This window comes from Armigeres subalbatus, chromosome 1 (genome assembly GCF_024139115.2).
Source record: "Armigeres subalbatus isolate Guangzhou_Male chromosome 1, GZ_Asu_2, whole genome shotgun sequence".
NCBI lineage: Eukaryota > Metazoa > Arthropoda > Insecta > Diptera > Culicidae > Armigeres > Armigeres subalbatus.
The window spans coordinates 167369678-167393186 of NC_085139.1; the positions used below are offsets into that span (position 1 = coordinate 167369678).

The following is a 23509-nucleotide window of genomic DNA, read 5'->3' on the forward strand; positions in this document are numbered from 1 at the left end:
TGAGACGCTCATGTCTAGTTTGAAGTTAGTTACGCTTTTTTATCCATAGTACTAGTGGATCACACAATCCGAAAACACAAAGCTAAGCTTAATGAAAGATTGCGTCAACATCCGGGACACCCTTTGGATGCTTAAATTTGGGGGGCTTCTGTATCCGTATCTTATTGCTAGTTGGTGCCCTTTGACTTTGCAGCAACGATTCCTGATAGTCTTCTTCCTCCAATCGTTCGGTAATATTCAGCGTCAATCGTTTCACGCTATCGTTTTCTTCCTTAATTTTTTGCTCCTGATCTTTGACATATATCGCCAGTTGACTATCCGATGGAGCTTCAAAAGGTTTGTACTGCTGCTGTTTTCCTTTTCCTCTAATCATAAGTACGAATGGGACTGTGTCAGACTTTTCCTTGTTTTCCTGGGTTGAACCAATAAAACATGAAAATAGTTATAAAATAAATACTTGATGATAAAAGAAATAAAAACCCTAACAATATTACTCCTTGCGAAATAAAAAAAAATCAACCTACCTGTAATTGCTCATATGTCTTCTTAGTTCCACTACTTCTCATCGTGATCGGCACCGGTATGTCTTTGATGTTAAGCTTCACCGGCTCCTTCATCCGCTCCAGGAAGCTATCCGTTGCCATTCGCTCAAATTCCTTCTCAAACTCCAAATCTTCGATGGTTTTCTCCACTGGCATCGGCATAATCACCGGGTCAAAGTCCTGATTCAAATCACCCTCGTCATACTCGTCAATGATGTCGTCGTCATTCAGGCCGTCCTCCTCGTCGTCTTCGTCTCTTTGAATTCGTGGATTCTCGTCGTCATCCTCTGAATCACCAAATGCTTCCGATGTACAATCCTCTGTCATGGTATCGTCCTTATCTGTGTCATTTTCTTGAATGGTCTTAAGACTGCGCTCGTCATCGTCACGGGGGTTAAACAACTGTGGGTAGACTTTTTTCGCTATGTTCTCTATTGCTTCCTTGGCTGCATCGTAGCTGGATATCAGTTTCAATTTAGGTCGAAGATTTTTGAAGCATTCCTGAAAGTTTGTGTAGTGAAATTTATTAATACTTTGCTTTCTCTATATAATATTTGTGGTTTTTTTATTCACCCCATTTATCTTATCCCACTGTACCTTATTTAAAATAAAATTGTTCATCTGAAAACACGACTTGTGCATATGCGCAGTCAAATAATTAGTCCGTTATTTTCTAATTCTTTCGCAATGTACTTCGTTTCAAAAGATTCCTCTGTTTTTAAGATCCAACATGACTAATACCTATGTATAAGCCTAGAAGACCTGTGCGCCACCACTGTTAAAAATGAATCGGCGCCGCCGAATATTTTTACCACGCCGATGGCTATTGAAGGATTGTTAAAACAGTAGGTTTACTGGTATACCAAATTTTGTTAAAAGTGCATTTTTACTGGTAAGTTCATCCTATCGGAAATACATATTTTCAGTTAAGTTCATATTGTATTTCTCTACTTCCATGGCATGCAGCAACTATAGGACGGCGACCTAACCACAACTATAACTAGCATTCAGTTGATTTTGCTCAGAGAAGCTCGGGCAAACTTAAAAAATCTACTATGTCTAAAAACTTGATTTGTGCAATTGCACAACATGTGAAAGATTTATTTCGGAATTGTATTTTAGAGGGTAACCACTTCCTTCTGTGGGGTTTGATCCCACCAAACCAGTACGCTTGACAAGCGCCACCATCGTCCTCCGCAGCTCAGAAGGCTACTGATGAGATCAAATTTTCGACACCAGACACGTAGCCGAACCGAAGGAAGTGGTTACCCCAATACATTTTTCGAACTAAATCTTTCACATTTTGTGCAATTGCACAAATCAAGTTTTTAGACATAGTAGATATTTTTAAGTTTGCCCGAGCTTCTCTGAGCAAAATCAACTTTTCAGACAGAGTTTCAGACATACATAGTAATTAATTTCCACATCGGGTGGCTTATACCCGGAATATAGGCAATTAACTTCCCGCAAAGCCTTTGCGTAACCGAATCGCGAATTTCTGGATCTTGACATTGCACTGATCTCTCAGTGCATCTACGAGGTCTCCGGCCTCGGTTATGTCATCCAGGCTCTTGCACTGGATGCTCGACACTGGGGATAGGGCTCTAACTTGAACCCCATTTCCCAGGACCTCCTCTGTCAACTTTTTATACTCAGAACTCTTCTGAGCAGCATCCTGCTTCAAGACGAGAATCACCCCTCCTTTCCGCGTTCGACGGATACAGTTAACATCTCCTCCTAGACTAGAGAGCTTTTCGTTGCATCTCATAGTCTTCAAGACGTCGGAGTAGCTTTCATCGTCAGTCTTGACGATAATCGCCTCACCTCTGTCTTTTCGCTTACTACTGCCATTGAAAGGCGCACCCTTTTCTCACGGACTCTGCCCTTCTTATCAGTGGCCTGCTCCGCTCCGTCCACGGCAGGTCCTCCTCCCGGCGATCTTCAGTTAAAGAGATTGCCTTTTTAACCCTTGTGTGACTGGCTGGGTACCCGGGTACCTTTTGGAATTCAATTCGCGATATCTAAATGAATTTTCATAGTAGGAGGTTGAAACTCTTTCATATCCACAATAATGACAGCCAAAATCGATTGTACGGGTAAACTGAAATTTTGATTAAGGAGGGGTTCCGACATTTTTTTACCCTTTAAATGGCCGGCCGGGTACCCGGGTGCCCACGAAACTAAAATGCTTATATCTTTTTTGACCGTTTTTAACCGTTTTCAACCATTTTGGGCTCATTCGATTCAGAATTTTGTCCTTTATCATGCTGTTTTGGATTGGACCGGTCCGGACTTTCGGATCACCGGAAATCCGGATTTCTAGGACATGTCCTCCATAGATTGTACTGATTGTGGATTTCGATAGGTAAATAGCAATATGGGTATCAAACTTTGATATTTCATCAGCAGGTTGATTTTTATTGATTTGGGTCCATCAGACGCAGATCTTCAATTGGCCATTCCAGAACAGGTTCCTCGAGGGGTCATAGGTACTATGGACATTTTTCAAGGGAACATCAACAATATGAGTATCAAACTTCTTGAAATTATTTCTAACGTGTGTTCTTGGTGTTGAGTCCGGAGTGGCCATTTTGGAACAAGTTTCCAGGGTGGGGAGGTCGGGGGATGTTTGGTCAAGGTTGGCCAAAAGCATTTCTCATTGGATCCCCAACAATATAGATGTCAAAAATCTTGAAACTTCCACAGCAGGCTGTTGTTTATTATCTTGGTTCTAACAGATGAGTGAAAATTTGAGTGGCTATTTCTGGAGCAGGTTCCAGTGGGGCCAGAAATGGTCATAAATATTTTCAATGGAACCTCAATAATATGGGCATCAAACTTCTTGAAATTGCCTCAGCAGTTGTTTCTGATTGTTTTAGAGCCACCAGACGTGCTGACTTTAAAGTTTCCATTGCAGAACAGGTCCCCGTAGGGTGTTAAGTGGCCATAAATACTTTTCAATATAAATGAAAGATAGAAAGCTGCAGTTTTTTTTGTAATCCGTGTGTTGAGAGCCAAATCATTGCAAGGACCAACCTTTTACACCAGAAGGCAACTAAGTGGATCACTGAAAGCTCCGAAACATCCGGAGAAGTTGCTGATTCTGGAAAGTTTATCCTAGAAAACTGAGACTTTTAGTGTTGTAGCAATGAGCGAACAAAATCAATGCAAAGACTACTCATTCATCCCGGATGGCCACTAAGTGGTTTTAGAAAGTTCTGGAACATCAGGAGAAATGACCAGGTGTAGAAAATTATATTTTGAAGTTGCGATTTTTTTAAAAAATCTATTTTTGGAGTAATGCCAATTCTGGAAATCATAAAAACTATTATTTGTTGTAGCATTGTGAGAGTAAAATCATTGCATGACCAACGCATTGACCACCATTGGTCATCTGGTGCTGAATGTCCGAACACCCATAGTAAAACAAATTCTTTGAAAATCGTCCTAGAATACAGTGGTTTGTTATGAATGTAAGAGCAAAACCCGCTAAATGGTCCTCCGGGAACTCTGAACATTCTGAGAAAAGGGACAATTTTTAAATTCATCCTCATAAACCATACTGTTTCACAAAACGATTTATGCATCAAAATGAGAGCAATATTATTTCAAGAACCAAACGTTGACCCTGGAAGCCACTATGGTGCTCCAGAAGCTCCGGAATAGCCGAAAAGGTAATCAATTCTAGAAACTCGCCCTAGAAAGCTGCGACTTTTTTTTGTAGTTGTGTGCGATCAAAATCAATTAGAGGATCATTCATTGACACCGTGTGGCCGTTAGGTGAGCATCTGGAAGCTTCGGAACTTTCGAAGATGTGCCAATTTTTAAATCGTCCTAGAAAGTTTTGAGTTTTTAGAAATCGCTTGTTGAGAGATGTAAGAGCATGATTGATGCAATCTAAACGGATAGCCACAATACATCCAATAATGCTGCGACTTTCAATAAATCGTTCGTTCACTTCAAGTGGTGGAATAGATTGGATAGTTCGAAATCGTCTTATGACAAGTGAAGACACTCCACTAGAAGCTCTAAACAACCTTTGACTGACGTATTGTAGAGCTCCATAATTGTCAATCTTGGGTGATGTTCCTCCAGTTTTCATAAACGTTTAGGATTCCCAGGTCCGATTCCACCACGTGCAGCAACTACGAAGTCGCTGGCCTCTATCCGGATCTCTGGTGAATATTGTTTTTGCTATTCTTTCTTCCGACATTCGCACTAATTGACCGGCCCTCTGGAGTTTGCCGTATTTTATACGATTCACAATATTTTCTTCTTTATATACTTGATACAGCTCGTGATTTATGCGTCTGCGCCACACATTTTTTTTAATTTCCCATCGATAATTGTACGTAGCACTTTTCGCTCGAAAACCCCTAAATCTTTCCAGTCCACCTCTTTTTACATCCTAACAAATCAGAGATGCGATTCGATCAAAAAACCCAAAAATACACAAATCAGCTCCTAATAAATCAGCCGAAACCTATATAAAAGTTCATTTAATCATCATACAATGTTCTGTGAAATTGTTCTGTAGCATACCAACTGCCGTTTTTGCAATTCTGAGGTCAATCGAGCAATCAGAACCAATTTCCAGATCGAATGAGTGACGGAGGTGTATTTTCCTATACATTTTGGCTGAAATCCCCATACAAACTTCAAATCAAATGCGCCAGCTTATGCAACAAGCGATTGAGCTTAAATTTTCAGAGATTGATTTTCTCATTCAAAGACACAATCCTGGGGGGTGCCCCGTGTAATTAGACAACTTTTTCTTTCCTGGGCCAGTCTAGTGTTCAGACATTATCTGCCACAGCTAATTTCTTTTCACTGAACCGTACGTTCTGCTTTGAAATCAATAGACAGATGATGAGTCTGCAAGTTGTACTCCCGAAATTCATAAAGGATCATTTTCAGGCTAAATATCTCATCCGTCGACATCTCATCGGCCTTCACGGCCAGACAGGTAGATTTTGAAACTGGAACGACGAAACTGATTAGACTAGCCAGTTTCTTCGTCTACTGAGGGAGCGCATCTAGTTACAGATTTTTGTTTCACACAGATTATCAATGGACTCAGAATGCAAGCCAATGTAGGGAAGGGGGTGGAAATGATGATGCAATCACTCGCCCACTGCAAGCCGAATATACCTCTGTTCGTACGGAATTTATTGGAATTGTTGGGCTAAGGTTCAAGAGGCAGAGGTCCGTCTTGGTTAACGAACTGTCAAAGTTATAGATAGAAAGCAACTGATGGAATTTCTAATTGGATGTAGGAAACGAGCTCTTTAGTTCATTTCCAATTCTAGCAGAAATGACTAGAATAGTCAAGTTGAAGGTATAGGAAAAGAAATGGAAATGGTATGGAAGTCCATTTCCAGTTCTAGCGATTGCTAGAGATAAATATAAAAAAAATACAAAGTAGGAGCAAGGAACGGACCTGGGATTGAACCCACGACCTCCTGCTTATGAGGCAGAAGCAGTAGCTTTATGACTACCAAACCCGTTCTCTTCTCATTCCTTTTTTAATTTGTTACAAAAAAAATTGTTCACGATTACGCAACTGTTGAAAACAAAATGTAAGAAATGGCGATTGCTTCGGGAATTCCGGTATTTCAGGAGGACTTATTGCGCTAATCGGGATCAATGAATGATATTCGCAATCACGCGCTTAGAATCATAAGGGCGTAACTGTTTTGATCGATTTATCTTCGACGAGTTCATGGTTGTAATGAAGGATGATTGCATCTTCTACCTGAAGTAAATATAAAATGGATGAAGAGAAATCGATCAATACAGTTACGCCCCTATGATTCTAAGCGCGAGCAAAGACTCTGCTTCTATACTGATATTACAAACGATTTTCGAAAGTTTCTAGAACGAACTGCAATAATTGACCACTGCTCTGGATGCCTCTGCACTTCTGGAGCACCATTTGGGGACCACCAGGTAGCCCTTGCATTAATTTTGCTCTCATAACAAATGAATTTCAAGAATTCACCACTGCTCCGGATGAATCGGAGCTTCCCAAGAACAATCTTAGTGTGCTTAGATTGTTTATAAGAAAAGTCGCAAATTTCTAGAACAAACTTTCGTAGTATCAGATAGAGGCCACCTAGGATCGAAGAGTAGTGCATGTATTGGTTTTGATGTGACAATGTTAAAACAAACGGTTTATGAAAAGTCACATCTGTTTAGAAGAATTTCTGGAATCGATCATATCTCCGAGTGTCCGGAATCTTATGGTGGGTCTCCTGCTGGTCACCCGGCGTCAATGAGTGGTCCTTGCATTTATTTAGCACTCACATTGCTAGATAAATTGATTTAAAACAATGAGCTCTGAAAATGTTAATGAACATTCTTGACTCCTCAGGGAACCTATTTCTGGAATTGAGATCCGGGGTGAACTTGTTTGATGAGCCTAAATAGATCAGAAATAAACGCTTGAGACAATTTCAAGAAGTTTGACACCCATATTGTTGGGGTTCCAATGAGAAATAATTTTGGCCAACCCCGGCTCCCGGGGAACCTGTTCCAGAATAGCCACCCCTGAGTCAACTTGTCTGGTGAGCCTAGGATCATTAAGGACATACGCAAGAGTTAATTTCATGAAGTTTGATACCCATATTGTTGATGTTCCATTGAACAATGTTCATCGCCACCTACGACCCCTCGAGGAACCTGTTCTGGAATGGCCAATCAAAAATCTGCACTTCTGATGGACCCAAATCAATAAAAATCAATCTACTGATGAAATTTCAAGAAGTTTGATACCCATATTGCTGATTAGCTACCAATACCCACGAACAGAATCATTTATGCAGGACATGTTCCTGGAAATCCGGATTTTTTAGGAATTTTATTGACCGGATCGGTTCACCCTGATAACATCTTGATAGAAGAGAAAATTCTGAATCGAATAAGCCCAAAATTGTTGAAATCGGTTGAAAATTTTCAGAGATATAAGTACTTTAGTTTCGTGGGTACCCGGGTACCCTGCCGGCCTGTTAAGGGTGTTTTTTTGCCGGTCACACAACGGTTAAATTGGTCCTACGGGATGAGCCAGCCTAAGGCTAAAAGTCTCGCTAATTAAGACAAAAACAAAATTGGTCCTTAGCAAAGACGTTAGACGTAGAACAACATTCATGATTTTTCCCCTGATGAAGGCAACAACAATTTGCCGAAACGTTGGGACAGAACTTAAACGGTTGTTCTAAAAAACCCACAGACTGAATAGCCAAAACCTCAAAAATACTCAAACATAAGCAGTCGAACTTTCAATCTACGTAATGTTCTATATTAAAATTTTGGATCCTGATCAAAATTTGTGCTTTTTGGGCATTTTGCAACAAATAAATTCCAATTTTGTACGAGATGTGCCAGCCTTGGGCTGAAAGTCTCCTAAATAAAGATATATAAAAAAAGTTTGAAAACGAAACTGAAATATAGAGCATCAAAAGCACTAAATGTAAGGTAGATACAATAAGGCTTACTGACGTTTAATTATTTTTCTCTTACACGCCAAGAAAGAAGGAAAAAGGCAAAAGAAAGAAGGAAAATGGACGAAAAAAAAGGAAGGAGGAAGACGGTAGGAAGAGGTAAAAAGAAAAGAAAGAAAAAGAAAAAGAAAGAATAAAAAAAGAAGGAAGAAGAAAGAAGAAATAAGGAAAAACGAATAACGAAGAAGGAAGAAGAAAGAAGAAATAAGGAAAAACGAATAACGAAGAAAGAAGAAGGAAGAACCTAAAAAAAGGAAGAAGGACAAAGGAAGAAAGAAAAAAAAAGAATGCTGAAGCAAAACAAAATAAGGAAGAAGCAAAAAAATGAAGGAGGAAGGAAGAAAAAAGGAAAAAGGAACAAGAAAGGAAAAAGAAGAAGGAATAAGGAATAAAACTAAGGACGATGGAAAAATTAAGAATGAAGAATAAAGAAGGAAGAATGAAAAAGGAAGAAAGAAGAAATAAGAAATAAGGAGAAAGGAAAAAGGAAGGAGAAAAAAGGAATAAAAAAGAAGAAAGATGGAAGAAGTAGGAAGAAGTAAGAAGAAACAAGGAAAGAGAACAAGGAAGAAAGAAGAAGTATAAGGAATAAAGGCTAAGAAAGAATGAAGAATGAAGAATGAAAAAGAAACAAGCAAAAAGAAAGAAGGAAGAAGGACGAAAAAAGAAGAACGAAGGAAAAATGAATAATGAAAAAGAAAAAAGAAGGAAGAAAGAAGGAAATAGGACGAAGGAAGAAAGAATAAGGACGGAATGTAGAAGGAAGGAAGAATGAAGAACGAGGAAGGAAGAAGCAGAAATAGAGAAGAACTAAGAACGAAAAAAAAGGAAGTAAGAGAAAAGAAGAATGAAGAAGCAAAAAGGAAAAAGAAGAAAGGCGTAGAAAGACGGAAGAAAGAAGGAAAAAGAAGAAGGAAGAAGGTAGAAGAAAGAAGTAATAAATAATAAAGAAGAAGAACGAAGGTAGAAAAGAGAAAAAAGCAGAAAGAAGGAAAAAGGAACAAGGAACAAGGAAGAAAGCAGAAGGAAGATGGAGCAAGGAAGAAAGAAAAAGGTAGAAGGAGGAAAAAAGGAAAAAGAGGAAGAAGAAAAGAAGAAGTAAGAAGAAAGGAGGAAGAAGAAAGAAGGAAGAAGGCAGGAAGAAGAAGGAAAAGGATGAATGAAGAAAAAAGAAGGAAGAATGAAGCAGGAAGAAGAAATAATGAAGAAAAAAGAAACACTGAAGAAAAAAGAAGAAAGAAGGAAGAATTAAGCAGGAAGAAGAAATAATGAAGAAAAGGAAGAAAGAAGGAAGAAGGAGAAAAGACGAAAGAAAAAGGAAGAATGAAGAAGCAAGAAGGGAGAATGAAGAAGAAAGAAGGAAGCAAGAAGAAGGAGAAAGGAAGAAAGAAGAAGATAGAAGAAAAAAGAAGAAAAAAGGAAGAAGAAAGAAGGTAGAAAGAAGAAGGTAGAAAGAAGAAGGTAGAAAGAAGAAGGAAGAATGAAGAAGAAAAACCCTGATTAATCCACCTAGCGGTGATGGTGCCTTTCTCGTGCATTATAGAAATAGTATTTTGGCCATTACTCTTGAGCCCATAGTCCGATCTGGCCAATTTTCAATAGGAAACAATGGGAGAGTATTCTGCGTCGAATGCAACTTGTTGCGAGTAAATCGGTTAAGGATAAGTGCCTGAAAAATGAGTGACATTTTTTTACTCAATTTTTCTATAAAAATGTGGTATTTTGGCCATAACTTCCGAGCCCATAGTCCGATCTGACCAATTTTCAATAGGAAACAATGGCAGAATGTCCTGCGTCGAATGCAACTTGTTGCGAGTAAATCGGTTAAGGATAAGTACCTGAAAAATGAGTGACATTTTTTTCTGTAAAAAAATGGTATTTTGGCCATAACTTCCGAGCCCATAGTCCGATCTGACCAATTTTCAATAGGAAACAATGGCAGAATGTCCTGCGTCGAATGCAACTTGTTGCGAGTAAATCGGTTAAGGATAAGTACCTGAAAAATGAGTGACATTTTTTGGGTGAGTGTGCACAGACACACACACATACACACACACACACACACACACACACACACACACACACACACACACACACACACACACACACACATCACCTCAATTCGTCGAACTGAGGCGATTGGTATATAACACTATGGGTCTCCGCGCCTTCTATAAAAAGTTTGTTTTTGGAGCGATCATATAGCCTTTACGTATACTTAGTATACGAGAAAGGCAAAAAGGAAGAATGACGAAGAAAGAAGGAAGACTGAAACAGGAAGAAGAAATAATAAAGAAAAAAGGAACAAGGAAAACAGAAAAAGAAAGAAGAAAGAAAAAATAATGAAGAGAAAGAAAGAATGAAGAAGTAAGCAGGAAGAACGAAGAAAACAAAGGGAAGAATGAAGGAGGGAGAAAGAAAAAGGAATAATGACGAAGGAAGAAGGAAGAAGGGAGAAGAAGAAAGAAGAAATAAGAAAGAAGGAAGAATCAAGAATGAAGTAAGGAAGAGGAAAAAAATGAAGAAAGAATAAGGAAGAAAAAGAAAAAGGAACAAGAAAGAAGGAAGGAGGACGAAGGACGAAGGAAGAATGAAGAAGGAAAAAGAAAGAAGGTAAAAGGTAGAAGGAAGAAAGAGGAAGAAAGAAGGAGAAAGGAAGAAGGAAGAGAGAAGAAGGAAGAAGAAAGAAGGTATAAGGAAGAAGGGAAAAGATAAAAGGCATAAAGAAGAAGGAGAAAGGAGAAAGAAAAAGAGAGAAAGAAGAAGGAAGATAGAACAAGGAAAAAGGAAGAAGATTGATGAAAAAAGGAAAAAAATAAGGAAGAAGAAAGAAGAAATAATGAAAAAATAAGAAACAAGAAAAAGGAAGGAAAAATGTAGAAGAAAAAAGAAAGAAGAAAGCATGAAGAAGGAAGAAGGAAAAAGAAAAAAAAGAATCAAAAAGGAAGCAGGAAGGAGAAAGAATGAAGCGATAAGAATGAAAAAATGCAAAAGGGAAAAAAAGGGAAGAATGAAGAAGAAAGCAGGAAGAAGAAAAAGGAAAGATGAACAAGGAAGGAAGCAGAAAAATGAGAAAGGAACAAAGAAGAAGGAAGAAAGAATAAGGGATGAAGACTAAGAAAGAAGGAAGACTAAGAAGGCAGAAGCAAAAAAAAAAGAAAAAGCAAAAAGAAAGAAGGAAGAAGGAGAAAAAAGAAGGAAGAAGAAAATAAGAAGATAGAAGAAGCCAAAAGAAAAAAGGAAGAAGAACGAAGGAAGGAAGAAGAAAGAAGAAGGAAGACGACAGAAAGAAGAATGAAGAAGAAAGAAGGAAGCAGAAAAAAATAAGAAAGAAGGAAAAAAAAAGCAGGAAGAAGAAAGAAGGAAAAATGAAGCAAGAAGAAGAAAAAAGGAATAAGGAAGAAGGAAGAAAACAGGAAAGAAGAAATGAGAATGAAGAAGGAAGAAAGAGAAAGAAGCAGGAAGAATTAAGAATGAACAGGTAGGAAAAAAGAAATCAGGGAGAAAAAGGAAAAAAGGAACAAGGAACAAGGAAGAAGGAAGGGGGAAGAAGGAAGATTGAAGAAGAAAGAAGAAGGAAAAAAGAAGGAATACGAAAACAGGAAGAAAGCAGACGGAAGAAGAGAGATGGAAGAAAGAAAAAGAAAGAAGGGATAAGGAAGAAGGAAGATGAAAGAAGTAAGGAAGAAGGAAGAAGGCAGAAAGAAGAATGAAGAAGAAAGAAAGAAGAATGAAGAAGCAAAAATAATTAGAAGGAATTAAGCAGGAAGAAGAAACAAGGAGGAAAAAACAAAAAAAGGAAGAAGAAACAAGGACGAAAGAAGTAGGCAGATGAAAGAAGGAAGAATGAAGACGCAAAAAAAGAACGAAGGATGAAGGAAGAAGGACGAAAGAAAAAGGAAAAAAGAAAATGAAGAAGCAAAACGAAATATTGAAGAAGGAAGAAACAAGGAAAAGGGAACAAGGAAGAAAGAAGAAGGAAGAAAGAATAAGAAATGAAGAATAGGGACGAAGGAAGAATGAAGAATGAAAAAGGAAGAAGGAATAAGGAAGAAGAAAGAAGGAACAAAGAAAAAGGAAGATGGAAGGAAGGAAAAAGCAAGAAGAAGGAATAGGGAAAAAACAATGAAGAAGGAACAAAACAGAAATACGAATGAAGAAAGATCATGGAAGAAAGAAGAAGGAATAAGTAAGAAGAAGAGAAAGAAGACGAGGAAGGAGTAAAATGAAAGAAGGCAGAATGAAGGAGAAAGAAGGAAGAATTAAAAAGAAAGAAAGAAGAATGGAGCAGAAAAAAGAAAAATAAGGAAGAAAAAAAAAGAAAGAATAAGAAACAAGGACTAAAGAAGAAGTCTTCCTTCTTCTTTCTTCTTGAAAGAAGGAAGGAAAAAGAAAGAACGAATAAGGAAAAGAGAAGAAGGAAAAATTAAGAAGGAAGAAAGAAGAATCAATAATGAAGAATTAAGAAGAAAGAAGGAAGAAGAAAGAAGGAAGAAGAAAGCAGGAAGAAAAAAGAAAAAAAGGAAACTGGATGAAAAAGAAGGAAGAAGGAAGGCGGAAGAAAGAGGGAGAAGAAAAAAGAAAGAAGAAAAAAAGAAGGAAGAAGGAAGAAGAAATAAGAAAGAAGGAATAATGAAGAAAGAAGAAGGAAGCAACTAGAAAAAGGAAGAAGGACGAACGAAGAAGGAAAAGGAAGAACGCTGAGGCAAAACAAAATAAGGAAGAAGCAAAAAAATGAAGAAGGAAGGAAGAAAGAAGGAAAAAGGAACAAGAAAGAAAAAAGAAGAAAAAAGGAATAAGGAATAAAAATAAGGACGATGGAAAAATTAAGAATGAAGAATGAAGAAGGAAGAATGAAAAAAGATGAAAGAAGAAGGAATAATAAAGAAGGAGAAAGGAAAAAGGAAGAAAAAAAGAAGAAAGATGGAAGAAGTAGGAAGGAGAATGGGGGAAGGAAAAGGAAGGAGAAAGAAGAAAGAAGAACGAAGGAAGAAGGAATAAAGAAGAAGATAGAAGGAATAAAGAAGAAAGAAGAAAGAATAAGAAATAAAGAATAGGGACGAAGGAAGAATGAAGAACGAAAAAGGAATAAGGAAGAAGAAAGAAGGAACAAAGAAGAAGGAAGATGGAAGGAAGGAAGAAGCAAGAAGAAGGAATAAGGAAAAAACAATGAAGAAGGAACAAAAAAGAAATACGAATGAAGAAAGACCATGGAAGAAAGAAGAAGGAAGAAGGAAGAAGAAGAGAAAGAAGATAAGGAAGAAGTAAAAAGAAAGAATGCAGAATGAAGAATGAAGAAGAAAGAAGGAAGAATGGAGCAGGAAAAAGAAATAAGGAAGAAAAAAATAAAGAAGAAGAAACAAGGACTAAAGAAGAAGTCTTCCTTCTTCTTTCTTCTGGAAGAAGGAAGGAAGAAGAAAGAACGAATAAGGAAAAGAGAAGAAGGAAAAAGGAAGAAGGAACAAAAAAGAAATACGAATGAAGAAAGATCATGGAAGAAAGAAGAAGGAATAAGGAAGAAGGAAGAAGAAGAGGAAGAAGACGAGGAAGGAGTAAAAAGAAAGAAGGCAGAATGAACAATGAAGAAGAAAGAAGGAAGAATGAAGAAGAAAAAAGGAAGAATGGAGCAGAAAAAAGAAAAATAAGGAAGAAAAAAAAGAAAGAAGAAGAAACAAGGACTAAAGAAGATGTCTTTCTTCTTCTTTCTTCTGGAAGAAGGAAGGAAGAAGAAAAAACGAATAAGGAAAAGAGAAGGAAAAAGGAAGAATCAATAATGAAGAATGAAGAAGAAAGAAGGAAGAAGAAAGCAGGAAGAAAAAAATGGAATAAAGAAGAAGTAAAGAATATAAGTATGAAAGAAGGAAGACAGAAGAAGCAAAGAAAAAGAAGAAAACAAGAAGGAAGAAGGATGAGGAAAGAGGGAAGAAAGAAGAAGGAAGAAGAAACAAGTAAGAAGTAAGAAGAATAAAAGAAGGAAGAAGAGAGATAGAAGAGAGAAGAAGGAAGAAAAAGTAGGTAGAAAAAATAAGAAACAAGAAAGAGGAAGGAAAAATGAAGAAGAAGAAAAAACAGAAAAAAGCAGGAAGAAGGAAAAAGAAAGAAGGAAGAAGGAAGGAAAAAGAAGGAAGAACAAAGCGAGAAGAAGAAAAAGGAGAAAGGAACAAAGAAGAAGGAAGAAAGAATAAGTGATAAATACTAGGAAAGAAGGAAGAAGCAAAAAGAAAGCAGGAAGGAGGAAAAAAGAAGGAAGAAGAAAATAAGAAGATAGAAGAAGCAAAAAGAAAAAGGAAGAAATACGAAGGACGGAAGAAGAAAGAAGAAGGAAGAAGGCAGAAAAAATAATGAAGAGAGAAGGAAGAAGAAAGAAAGAAGAATGAAGAAGCAAAAAGAATTAGAAGGAATTAAGCAGGAAGAAGAAACAAAGAAGAAATAAGTAGACAGAATGAAGAAAGTAGAAAAATGAAGAAGCAAAAAGAAGGAAGGACGAAGGAAAAGGGAAAAAGAAAATGAAGAAGCAAAACGAAATAAGGAAGAAAATAGGAAAAGGGAACAAGAAAGAAAAAAGAAGGAAGAAAGAATAAGAAATATAGAATAGGGACGTAGGAAGAATGAAGAAGAAAGAAGGAATAAGGAAGAAGAAAGAAAGAAAAAAGAACAAAGAAGAAGGAAGAAGGAATAAGGAAAAAGGAAGGAAGAATAAGGAAGCTAGAAGAAGGAATAAGGAAAAAATGAAGAAGGAACAAAAAAAATCCGAATGAAAAAAGATCATGAAAGAAAGAAGAAGGAATAAGGAAGAAGACGAGGAAGAAGTAAAAATAAAGAAGAAAGAAAGCAGAAAGAAGAATGAAGAAGGCAGAAAAAAGAATGAAGAAGAAAGAAGGAATAATGAAGAAGGAAGAATGGAGCAGGAACAAGAAATAAGGAAGAAAAAAGAAAGAAGGAAGAAGAAACAAAGACGAAAGAAGAAGAAAGAAGAAGGAATAAGGAAGAATCAAGAATGAAGAATGAGGAATGAAGCATGAACAATGAAGAAGAAAGCAGGAAGAAGAATGCAGCAAGAAAAAATAAGGAAGAAAAAAGAAAAAAGGAAAATGGAAGAAAGAAGATGGAAGAAAGAATAAGGAATAAAGAATAAAGAATATGTAAAAATGAAGAAAGAACAAGCAAAGAGAAAGAAGGAAACAAGAAGGAAGAAGGATGAAGAAAGAAGAAAAAAAAAGTAGAAGGAAGAAGAAAAAAGTAAGAAGTAAGAAGAATAAAAGAAGGAAGAAGAGAGATAGAAGAGAGAAGAAGGAAGAAAAAGTTGGTGGAAATATGGAAGTAAGGAAGTAAGGAAGGAGTAAGAAGGAAAGGAGATACAAGGAGGAAGAAATAAAGAAAAAAGAAGGAAAAAATAATAAAAAAGAGGAGAGATAGCAGAAGGAAAAAGAGAGATAGAAAAAAGAAAAAGGAAGTAAGATAAAAGAGAAGAAAGAAGGGAGATAGAAAAAGAAAGAAGGAAAAACAAAGAAAAAAGAAGGAAGAAAGAGTGGATAAAAAGGAAGAAGAAAGAAGTAAGACAGTAGATTGAAGAATATAGAAAAAATAAAGAACAAAAAAGGAAGAAAAAATAAGGAAGGAGGAAGAAGCAAGATAGAGGAAACAAGAACCAAGATGGAAAAAGGAAGAAGGTAGAAAGAAGAATGATGAAAGAAGGAAAAAGGAAGAAGAAAACAGGAAGAAAGAAGAAGGAAGAAGAAAGAAGGAAGAAATACTAAGGAATAAGAAAGAATAAGGAAGAAGAAAGAAAACATAAAGAAGAAGGAACAAGGAAGAAAGAAAAAAGAAGGAGAAAGAAGGAAGATAGAAGAAGAAAGAAGGAAGAAGAAAGAAAGTATAATGAAAAATAAGAAGCACGAAAGAAGAAGGAAAATGGAGAAGAAAGAATGAAAAAAGAAAAAGAAGAAAAAAGGAAGAATGAAAAAAAGAACAAGGAACAAAGAATAAGGAATAAAGACTAAGGAAGAAAGAAGAATGAAGAAGTAAGAAACAAATAGAAAGAAGGAAGAAGCAAACGAAAAAAAGGAAGGACGAAAAAAAGAAGGTAGAAAAAGAAAGAAGAAAAAAGAAACCAAATGAAAAAAGGAAGAAAGAAGGAAAAAGAAACCAGGAAGAAAAAAGAAGGAAAAACATAATAAGGAATAAAGAAAAAGGAAGAAGGAAAGAAAATAAGGAAGAAGCAAAAAGAAAGAAGGAAGGAAGAAGGAAGAAGAAGAAAGAAAAAAGGAAGAATAGAAGAAGAAAGAAGAATAAAAGAAAGAAGAGAGAAGAAGGAAAAAGAGTAGGTAGAAAGACAAGGAATAATAAAGAAAAGAGAAAGAAGAAGATAGGAGTAAGAAGGAAGGGAAGAAGAAATGAAGAAGAAAGAAGGAAAAAATAATAAGAAAGAAGGGAGATAGAAGAAGGTGAAAGAGATAGAGCATGAGCATGATTGACCGCCCACGGTCATCTGCACTTCGACGAGAAATCACTGGGATTTTGGATATATGGGGTAGGGAGTGTGGCAGGGTTCGTTTTGGTAAACGGTATGCCGTGTATAACGTGTAAACTGATCGATTTAAAACAAAAGCACAGTCGAACAAACACTAATTATTTTAATTACCGACCGCACAATGCAGAACAAAACTTTGGTGATCGGCCGATCGTTCTGCTTACCGCACAAAGCAGAATAAAATCCCGATGACCGGTCGATCGCTCTGCTAACTGGAGAAACACGTTTGGATGCGAATTGAACCTTCACTTTATAATTCTGTTGCGTGTAGTTTGATCGAGATTATAAATGGAAACAATTATGTGCGCACTAATTAATTTACCACCGACCGCACAAGGCAGAACATAATATTTCGAATGATTGCGTAATCGTTCTGCATGGCAATCAAAAAACTCAAACAAAACCGTACTCGTATCGCAAAACTCGGAGTAATTGGAGTAATTCTTGGAGCGTGGAGAATTCACTATTGAACCGGTGAGAGATTGTTTTCTAAACTCGAACAATTTGCATTTTTTCTCGGATTTCAAATAGTTTGTATTTCGACATTTGAACAATTTATGTTACGGAACTCGGAGAATTTGTTTTTTTTTTTCGTAAAATTTGCTTCTCGGGACGCGGCGATTTTTTACGTGGATGTTGGAATCAATTGAAAGATGTACCGAAATAAATAAAGCAATCAACTCACCAGATAAATTCTTTAAAATTTTGTCTTTTAAATCGATCCTTAGCGAAACACAACATCGTCAGCAGCTCATAATCCGGGATATCGTACATATAGCATTCTTCAGCACAAAAACACGCGGAATATCTATTAACCACATTCTGTTTAGTTGGTTCTTCGGATGGTATATGTAGATCATCTTCAGCTACAGCCGAAACATTGAAAGCGAACGGTTCGTAATTTTAAAATTAAAATTTATAAGAAATATGTTCCAAAAAATTAACACCACGAACACCGAAAAAATTGACTGTGATCCGTCCGACACTATTTGGGGTCTAAATTAATAACTAGACATGAAATTTTCTGTCGCGATCAAAAGAAACACCAATCTAGAATATAACTTCTAGTTGTATTATACCAACTAGAAATAGTTTTTGTTTAAAGAGGCACTCTAGTCAACCATCAGCCGAAATTGCAAACCGCCGATGCAAGTGCAGACAGAAATAACACGGGTGCTAAAAAAAATGACGTACACTTTCACGCACGAAAGAGGTGAAAGAGATAGAAGACAGAAAAAGGAAGACGAAGAAAAGGAAGAAAGTAGAGCGAAAAAGAAAGAAAAAACAGCTAAGAACAAAGAAGGGAGAAAAAATAAGCAGGAATGAAGAAGCAAAATAGAGGAAGCAAGTAGCAAGATGGAAAAAGGAAGAAGAAAGAAGGGAAAACTTCTCATTTTTCACGCTTTGTTTCTTACTTCTCATTCGGCCTAATGACCTTCACCCTAACGGCCTTCGGCCTAATGGCCTGACACCGGAATAAGTTATTTACAAACTACTAAATCATCAAGCCCAGATTTACTAAAAGATCGATAAGATCTTTGCTTCTCCTTTCGACGGACGTGCGAAAACACTAGTTAGGTGATTGTATAATTGATCCGGTGGCGAATTTAAATGTGTGGCTTTGATAAATAATCACCCTAAATAGGCTTTTTACTTTTTAGAGAACAAAAAAAACGATGTAGGTGTTCACAACGAGAATGATTTCAAATTTAAAAATAAATTGCAGAATATAGTGACCCCCAAAGACCAGCGTACCCAAACAATTAGTGCCCTCTTCGTTCATTATCTTTCATAAGACTTTCATAAGAGCTATTTCTGTTTGAAAAAAAATCAATTATCGCCACACAAATGCTCCAATTCTCAAATTTAATTTTGTGCATACAGGGTGATTGCGGTTAGTTGTCAGTAAAGTGAAATCAAACTTCAATTATAATTAAAGTATTTACATAACCTTTGTAAATTTCATGTTGAAATGAACTTTTATTTATTGGAGCGGACACAAACTCTTAAAATTTTCAAAACAAAAAAAGGAGCTGGCACGCAATAACTGATTCTTAATATTTTGCAACATTACTTCTTTTACTTTTGGCGTAAATCGGAGATTTCAATCTATGTGATAAGGTTCCGCAGTGTTATATTTTTAAGTGTGTAATTGATAACAGTTTGGTTTATGTGGTCTGAAATTTTTAATACATTTTTTTGCAATTTCGATTTAAAAACCATTATTTTGGTTGAATCGAAAGATAACTCATTAAAAATACACAAGTATTGAGAATTTCATAACTTTACTTTCAAAGAAAAAAAAAGCGATAAATGTAACTTGAGAACACAAAACAAGCTTAAAGATTTCAAACACTGACAAGCAATCCTACTCACTAGGGTGGTTCAAAAAATCGATTTTGCTCCACAGTGCTCATCTGATTCTTTATCATGTTCTGAGTGTCCTCTGAAAATTTGAGCTCATTTGGATTAAAACTGATTTAGCACAAGTCGTTTCAAGTTTGCATGCAAATTAGTATGGGGAAATTTATTTTATCATTGTACTGTTAATGACGCTTCCCCATTAAGCGCAGGTTAAAAGAAAACCTACATAGCTAGAAGGAATACTCAACAGCTTTCACCCAACGGAAACCGCATGTTAATTAATTGCCCCAATAATTAGTAATCGATTTTAAGACAGAATGCGAATCTTTAGTCATGATCGTTAAACTTCTTTGAGGGCATCACTGAAATGTGCAGTGCAACATAGTAGCCTGAATTTGTGTGTGCTATCTTTCGCGCCACGAGCAGCAATGTTGCCTGTTGAGGAGTTATGCAATTAGCTCCAGAAAACCACGGTATAGATTAAATTCGATTACTAATTATTGGAAAGTTTAATTAAGATGCGGTTTTCAGTGGGTGAAAGCTGTTGAGTATTCCTTTTAGCTATATAGGTTTTCTTTTAACCTGCGCCTAATGGGGAAGCGTCATTAACAGTACAATGAAAAAATAATTTTCCCCATATTAATTTGCATGCAAACCTGAAACGGCTTGTGCTAAATCAGTTTAAATCCAAATGAGCTCAAATTTTCAAAGGACACTCAGAACCTGATAAAGAATCAGATAAGCACTGTGGAGCAAAATCGATTTTTTGAACCACCCTACTACTCACCCTGTACATAAACTCTTCTTGAATTCGACATAAGTGATATTTTCTTGCGGCAGTCTGAACACCTCATAATTATTCTGTTTCTATATCCTCTCACTTTACAATTAGTGATAAATAGCTCAAGCTGAATAGACTATAAGCGATTTTTGTTTTTTTTTACCCAAAAGAGGATATGTCCACCCTAAGAATATCATCTAACAAGCCTAAACATAATAAAAATATACAGTATGTACATAATCATGAATACCATCGTTCTTACCTTATACATATGGTCAATCAGAATAGGAAAGAGATCCTTATTCGTTTCACTGGTAAATATCGGGTCGGATTTTTTAAACCAGTAATAGTGCTGGAAGAATATCAGAAAATAATCCAGCCCCTTGCGACTCGATGCACTCGTGAAGTACTGTCCACAGGTGTCCAGCAGGACACAAACCAGCTTGAGCCGAAATAAACTACCGGGAGGATCAACTTCCGAGGGTGTATCGTGGCTGGTGCTGACTCCCAGCGAAATAATCGAGTAAAGCGTGTTCAGTACGTTCTTCGATTCCACCAGGCGGTAGTTATAAAGCTCTCCAAGGTACTTGGCCATCGCAATCCGCCGCTGGGCAAGTTTTGTGTCGTGAATTTCCAACCCAGCACGGATGTCTTCGAACACTGCGTCGATCACTTTGACGACGGCTTTCTCCTGATAGGAGCTCAAACCGGAAACCAAATCCGCCAAGCTGCGAATCAAATGGTACCGGATACTGTAAGCCTTCGAAAGACACTTGACCGCGTAGTCGTGGATGTCTTTATCTTCCCAGTCGAGACGACGCAGAAGTTTGATCATCTTATCAACGTTGGATTTGTTCAGCTCCTCGAAGAGCAAGTGTCGAATGTAAGTGTGGAAAAGCGGGCGAATTTTTCGCTGAATACGCATTCCTTCCGGTTGCTTAACAAAATAGTAAGCGGTTTCCACCTGTTGTGCGTGTCGACTATCCATCGTGGTGTTCGTTTTGAGGCGCATCATTTGCTCGAGATACACGTTGGTCCGAAGACGACTATCCCTATAATAAAACTTCTGTTAGACAATCCAATGCTTCAACAGAATTCAACATCAGTATATAGGCGAATTATGTTACTTAAATCACAACTTACTTCAAATTGTACAGATAAATTCCACAAACTTCCAAGAAAGCGCACGTCATTTCGATGTGATGATGTTGAAAGTTGTGCAGCAAACACTTCAAACAGAACAGTGCTTCAATTTTGTTATATAAGCCAAATTTTACCAATTCTCCGATATATCGAACCACTTTGATCTTGGTCTCAATGTTAATTTGATCCTTCTTCTTGATCTGATACTTAAAGTCGACTTTCAACATTTGGCACAAATCTACTGCTACGTCCGCCGAAACCAGGTTGATGATTGCCACCAATCTGGCGTACATTGGAAGAAGATCCAACCGGGTCCTCTGTACGCCGAAAAGAACTTTCACTAGTCTTTTCCTGTTGTTTTTCGTATTCAAACTCAGTAGAAATTCGATAGCAGCCGAGTCTATCAATTCCGTGTTGACACAATTTTGCAAGTTAGTTATGAATGCTTCGAAGTGTTCCCGGTTGGCGTGATGGTGCGGCGTACTTGGAGCAGTGGTTGGTTCTTCATCAGGTTCCGCGGTCTCGGATATTTCTGAAGGGGGGTCACCCACATCTTCGGAATCTTGCTCCGGTTCAACTTCCATATCGAGTACTTCCTCCGTCATTGCCGGTTCATCGGGGATGACTTCGTCTTTCTTTCCACAGTAGTTTGGAAGAAACTGGCGCAAATCTGGTAGGTTGACATAGAAATTGCGCGTGTCCTCATCACCCCAGGGATCCAAATTTGCGAATTGTTCATCGCCAATGCTATCGATTACCGTCCCTTCAGTTAGGGAAACTTCAACCTCCACAGTGAGTTCTGGTAATGTTTCGTTCAACAGATCCGCCATTGCTTGCGCCGATGCCATTAGCTTGTCGTAGCTATTTTGGAGCATTTCAATTTGCTCTTTCTTGTCATTCGGGACCTCCCCTTTGGATTCTAGCATTTTTCGTCTAGACTTTTCCGCATACTGAAGTTGCTTATGCTCATTCTTCAAGTGCTCACAGAGTGTCTGGTAGTAGTCCTTCAAAAGATTTCTTAAATTCTGCTGTTTATCTGGAGACAGTAGACTTGATGAAGGAATTTGTATATTGAATTGCTTGGCCAAATCCTGTATTTTCTTAGGCACTAATCCAGCATATTCGTCGCCGCAATGTCGACAAAACGACAAGATGATGGACAAGTTACTGTGCTCGTCCTTGTCCTGGGAGATCAGTGCAGTTAAGCACGCACCAAGCAGGGGCAGCCCAACCTTGTTGCTGAATATTCCCACGCTTACCAATTCGCCGTAAAACCTTAAATCAACTCTCATCTTGCTTGGATTTCCAATCTTCTCACCGGCTTTTACATGCAAAACCTTTTGCCAAGTCTCCAAAAAGCTTGGACTAAATTCCGCGTATGTTTGGTGCAGCTTACTGCACAGGGTCAGCGCTGGAACAACATCACTCATTTTCAACTTGGCTTCCACAATCGCTGCACTGACTTCCGATATATACTTGGTCAGGTTCAGTCCGGCCATGTCTTTCAGCAGACCATCCAGCTGCGAAGCGGTGAACTGTTTTAGCTTTTTAACAAACGCCGTATTCTTTTTTAAACTCGAATCACACTTGGTAAAGTACGACTCCTGTGGCCGTTCCGGAGTTACATTCTGCGAGCGCAATTGGCTTTTTTGCTCGTACCTGATCTCAAGTTCTGCCACATAATCTTCCACTTCCTTCCTGGCAGTATCCGAATCGTCAGGAACCGATCCCAATTGTTCTGACGCTTGTTCCGTTTTTGTTTCCGATTCAGGACAAGAGTTTGATGTTGGTTCCATTGTAACGATTTTGTCACTACTGTTTTATGAATTCAGATGAAAACAAATAGTTTTTCTTCAAGGTTTTTCTAAAGAAAACGCGGATTTTCTAAGCACTTCCCTAATAACAAAAGTTTGTTATGATGGTCTAGATTTGACAGCAAACGCCTTGTTTTCTTTAATCAGTGTTGCCATTCATAAAATATAAAAATCTAGAGAAAACACGGCGCGAGAAAAGATATCTTAGTGCCCAAACACAATGTGAACGGCAATGCGGCAGAACGGTAACGGCAAATTTCCAACACATAGAACAATATGGTGCAGCCCACAATGACGGCGCTGCGGCAAAAGTGACATTGTACTAAATTTCAGAAATTTGGAACTTGGCGGAACAGCAAAGCGGTAAACGTCAAACGTCCCAATCAAGATCAACGAATGAGAATGCCTGAGGTACTTTTTAAGATGATTTGTAAACAAATATATTTTTGCCTTAAAATCTGCTCACGAATGTATATATTTTCGAAGAAACAGCAAGTCATGATGCCCTCCTTTTATTATACTAATAAAAGTGAAAATAATGACAATAATGTTACAAAAATAAACTGTTGGTGGCTATTTTGAACTGTCAGTATTGCCTTTGAACCGTTCACATTGTGGGTTGGTTAGCGGCAAAGCGGCAACGGCAGAACGGCAACGGCAGTTTTAGAACAATTCCGCTCTGCCGCAGTTCCGTTCTGCCGCATTGCCGTTCACATTGTGTTCGGGCACTTAGGGCAGGAACTAATAACCGGGACGTGTGAGTCCCGAAGAACCGATTAAAAATTCGTGCAACCCAGATGAGCTCACGAGACCAGCACCGCCAGAGGCGCTAGTGT

At 37.6% G+C, this 23509-nt stretch overlaps 1 protein-coding gene across 1 annotated transcript; it reads right to left on the bottom strand.

The window, feature by feature from the left end:
• Positions 1-13: 13 nt before the first annotated feature.
• On the bottom strand, positions 14-22797 carry LOC134205515 (regulator of nonsense transcripts 2). The gene is made up of 4 exons (XM_062680798.1): positions 20860-22797; positions 19979-20768; positions 525-1043; positions 14-412 (listed from the first exon to the last, which is right to left on the bottom strand). Exons 1-4 carry the CDS (start codon positions 22653-22655, stop codon positions 89-91), a joined length of 3429 nt encoding a protein of 1142 aa, XP_062536782.1. The 5' UTR covers positions 22656-22797; the 3' UTR covers positions 14-88.
• Between the last annotated feature and the right edge of the window lie 712 nt (positions 22798-23509).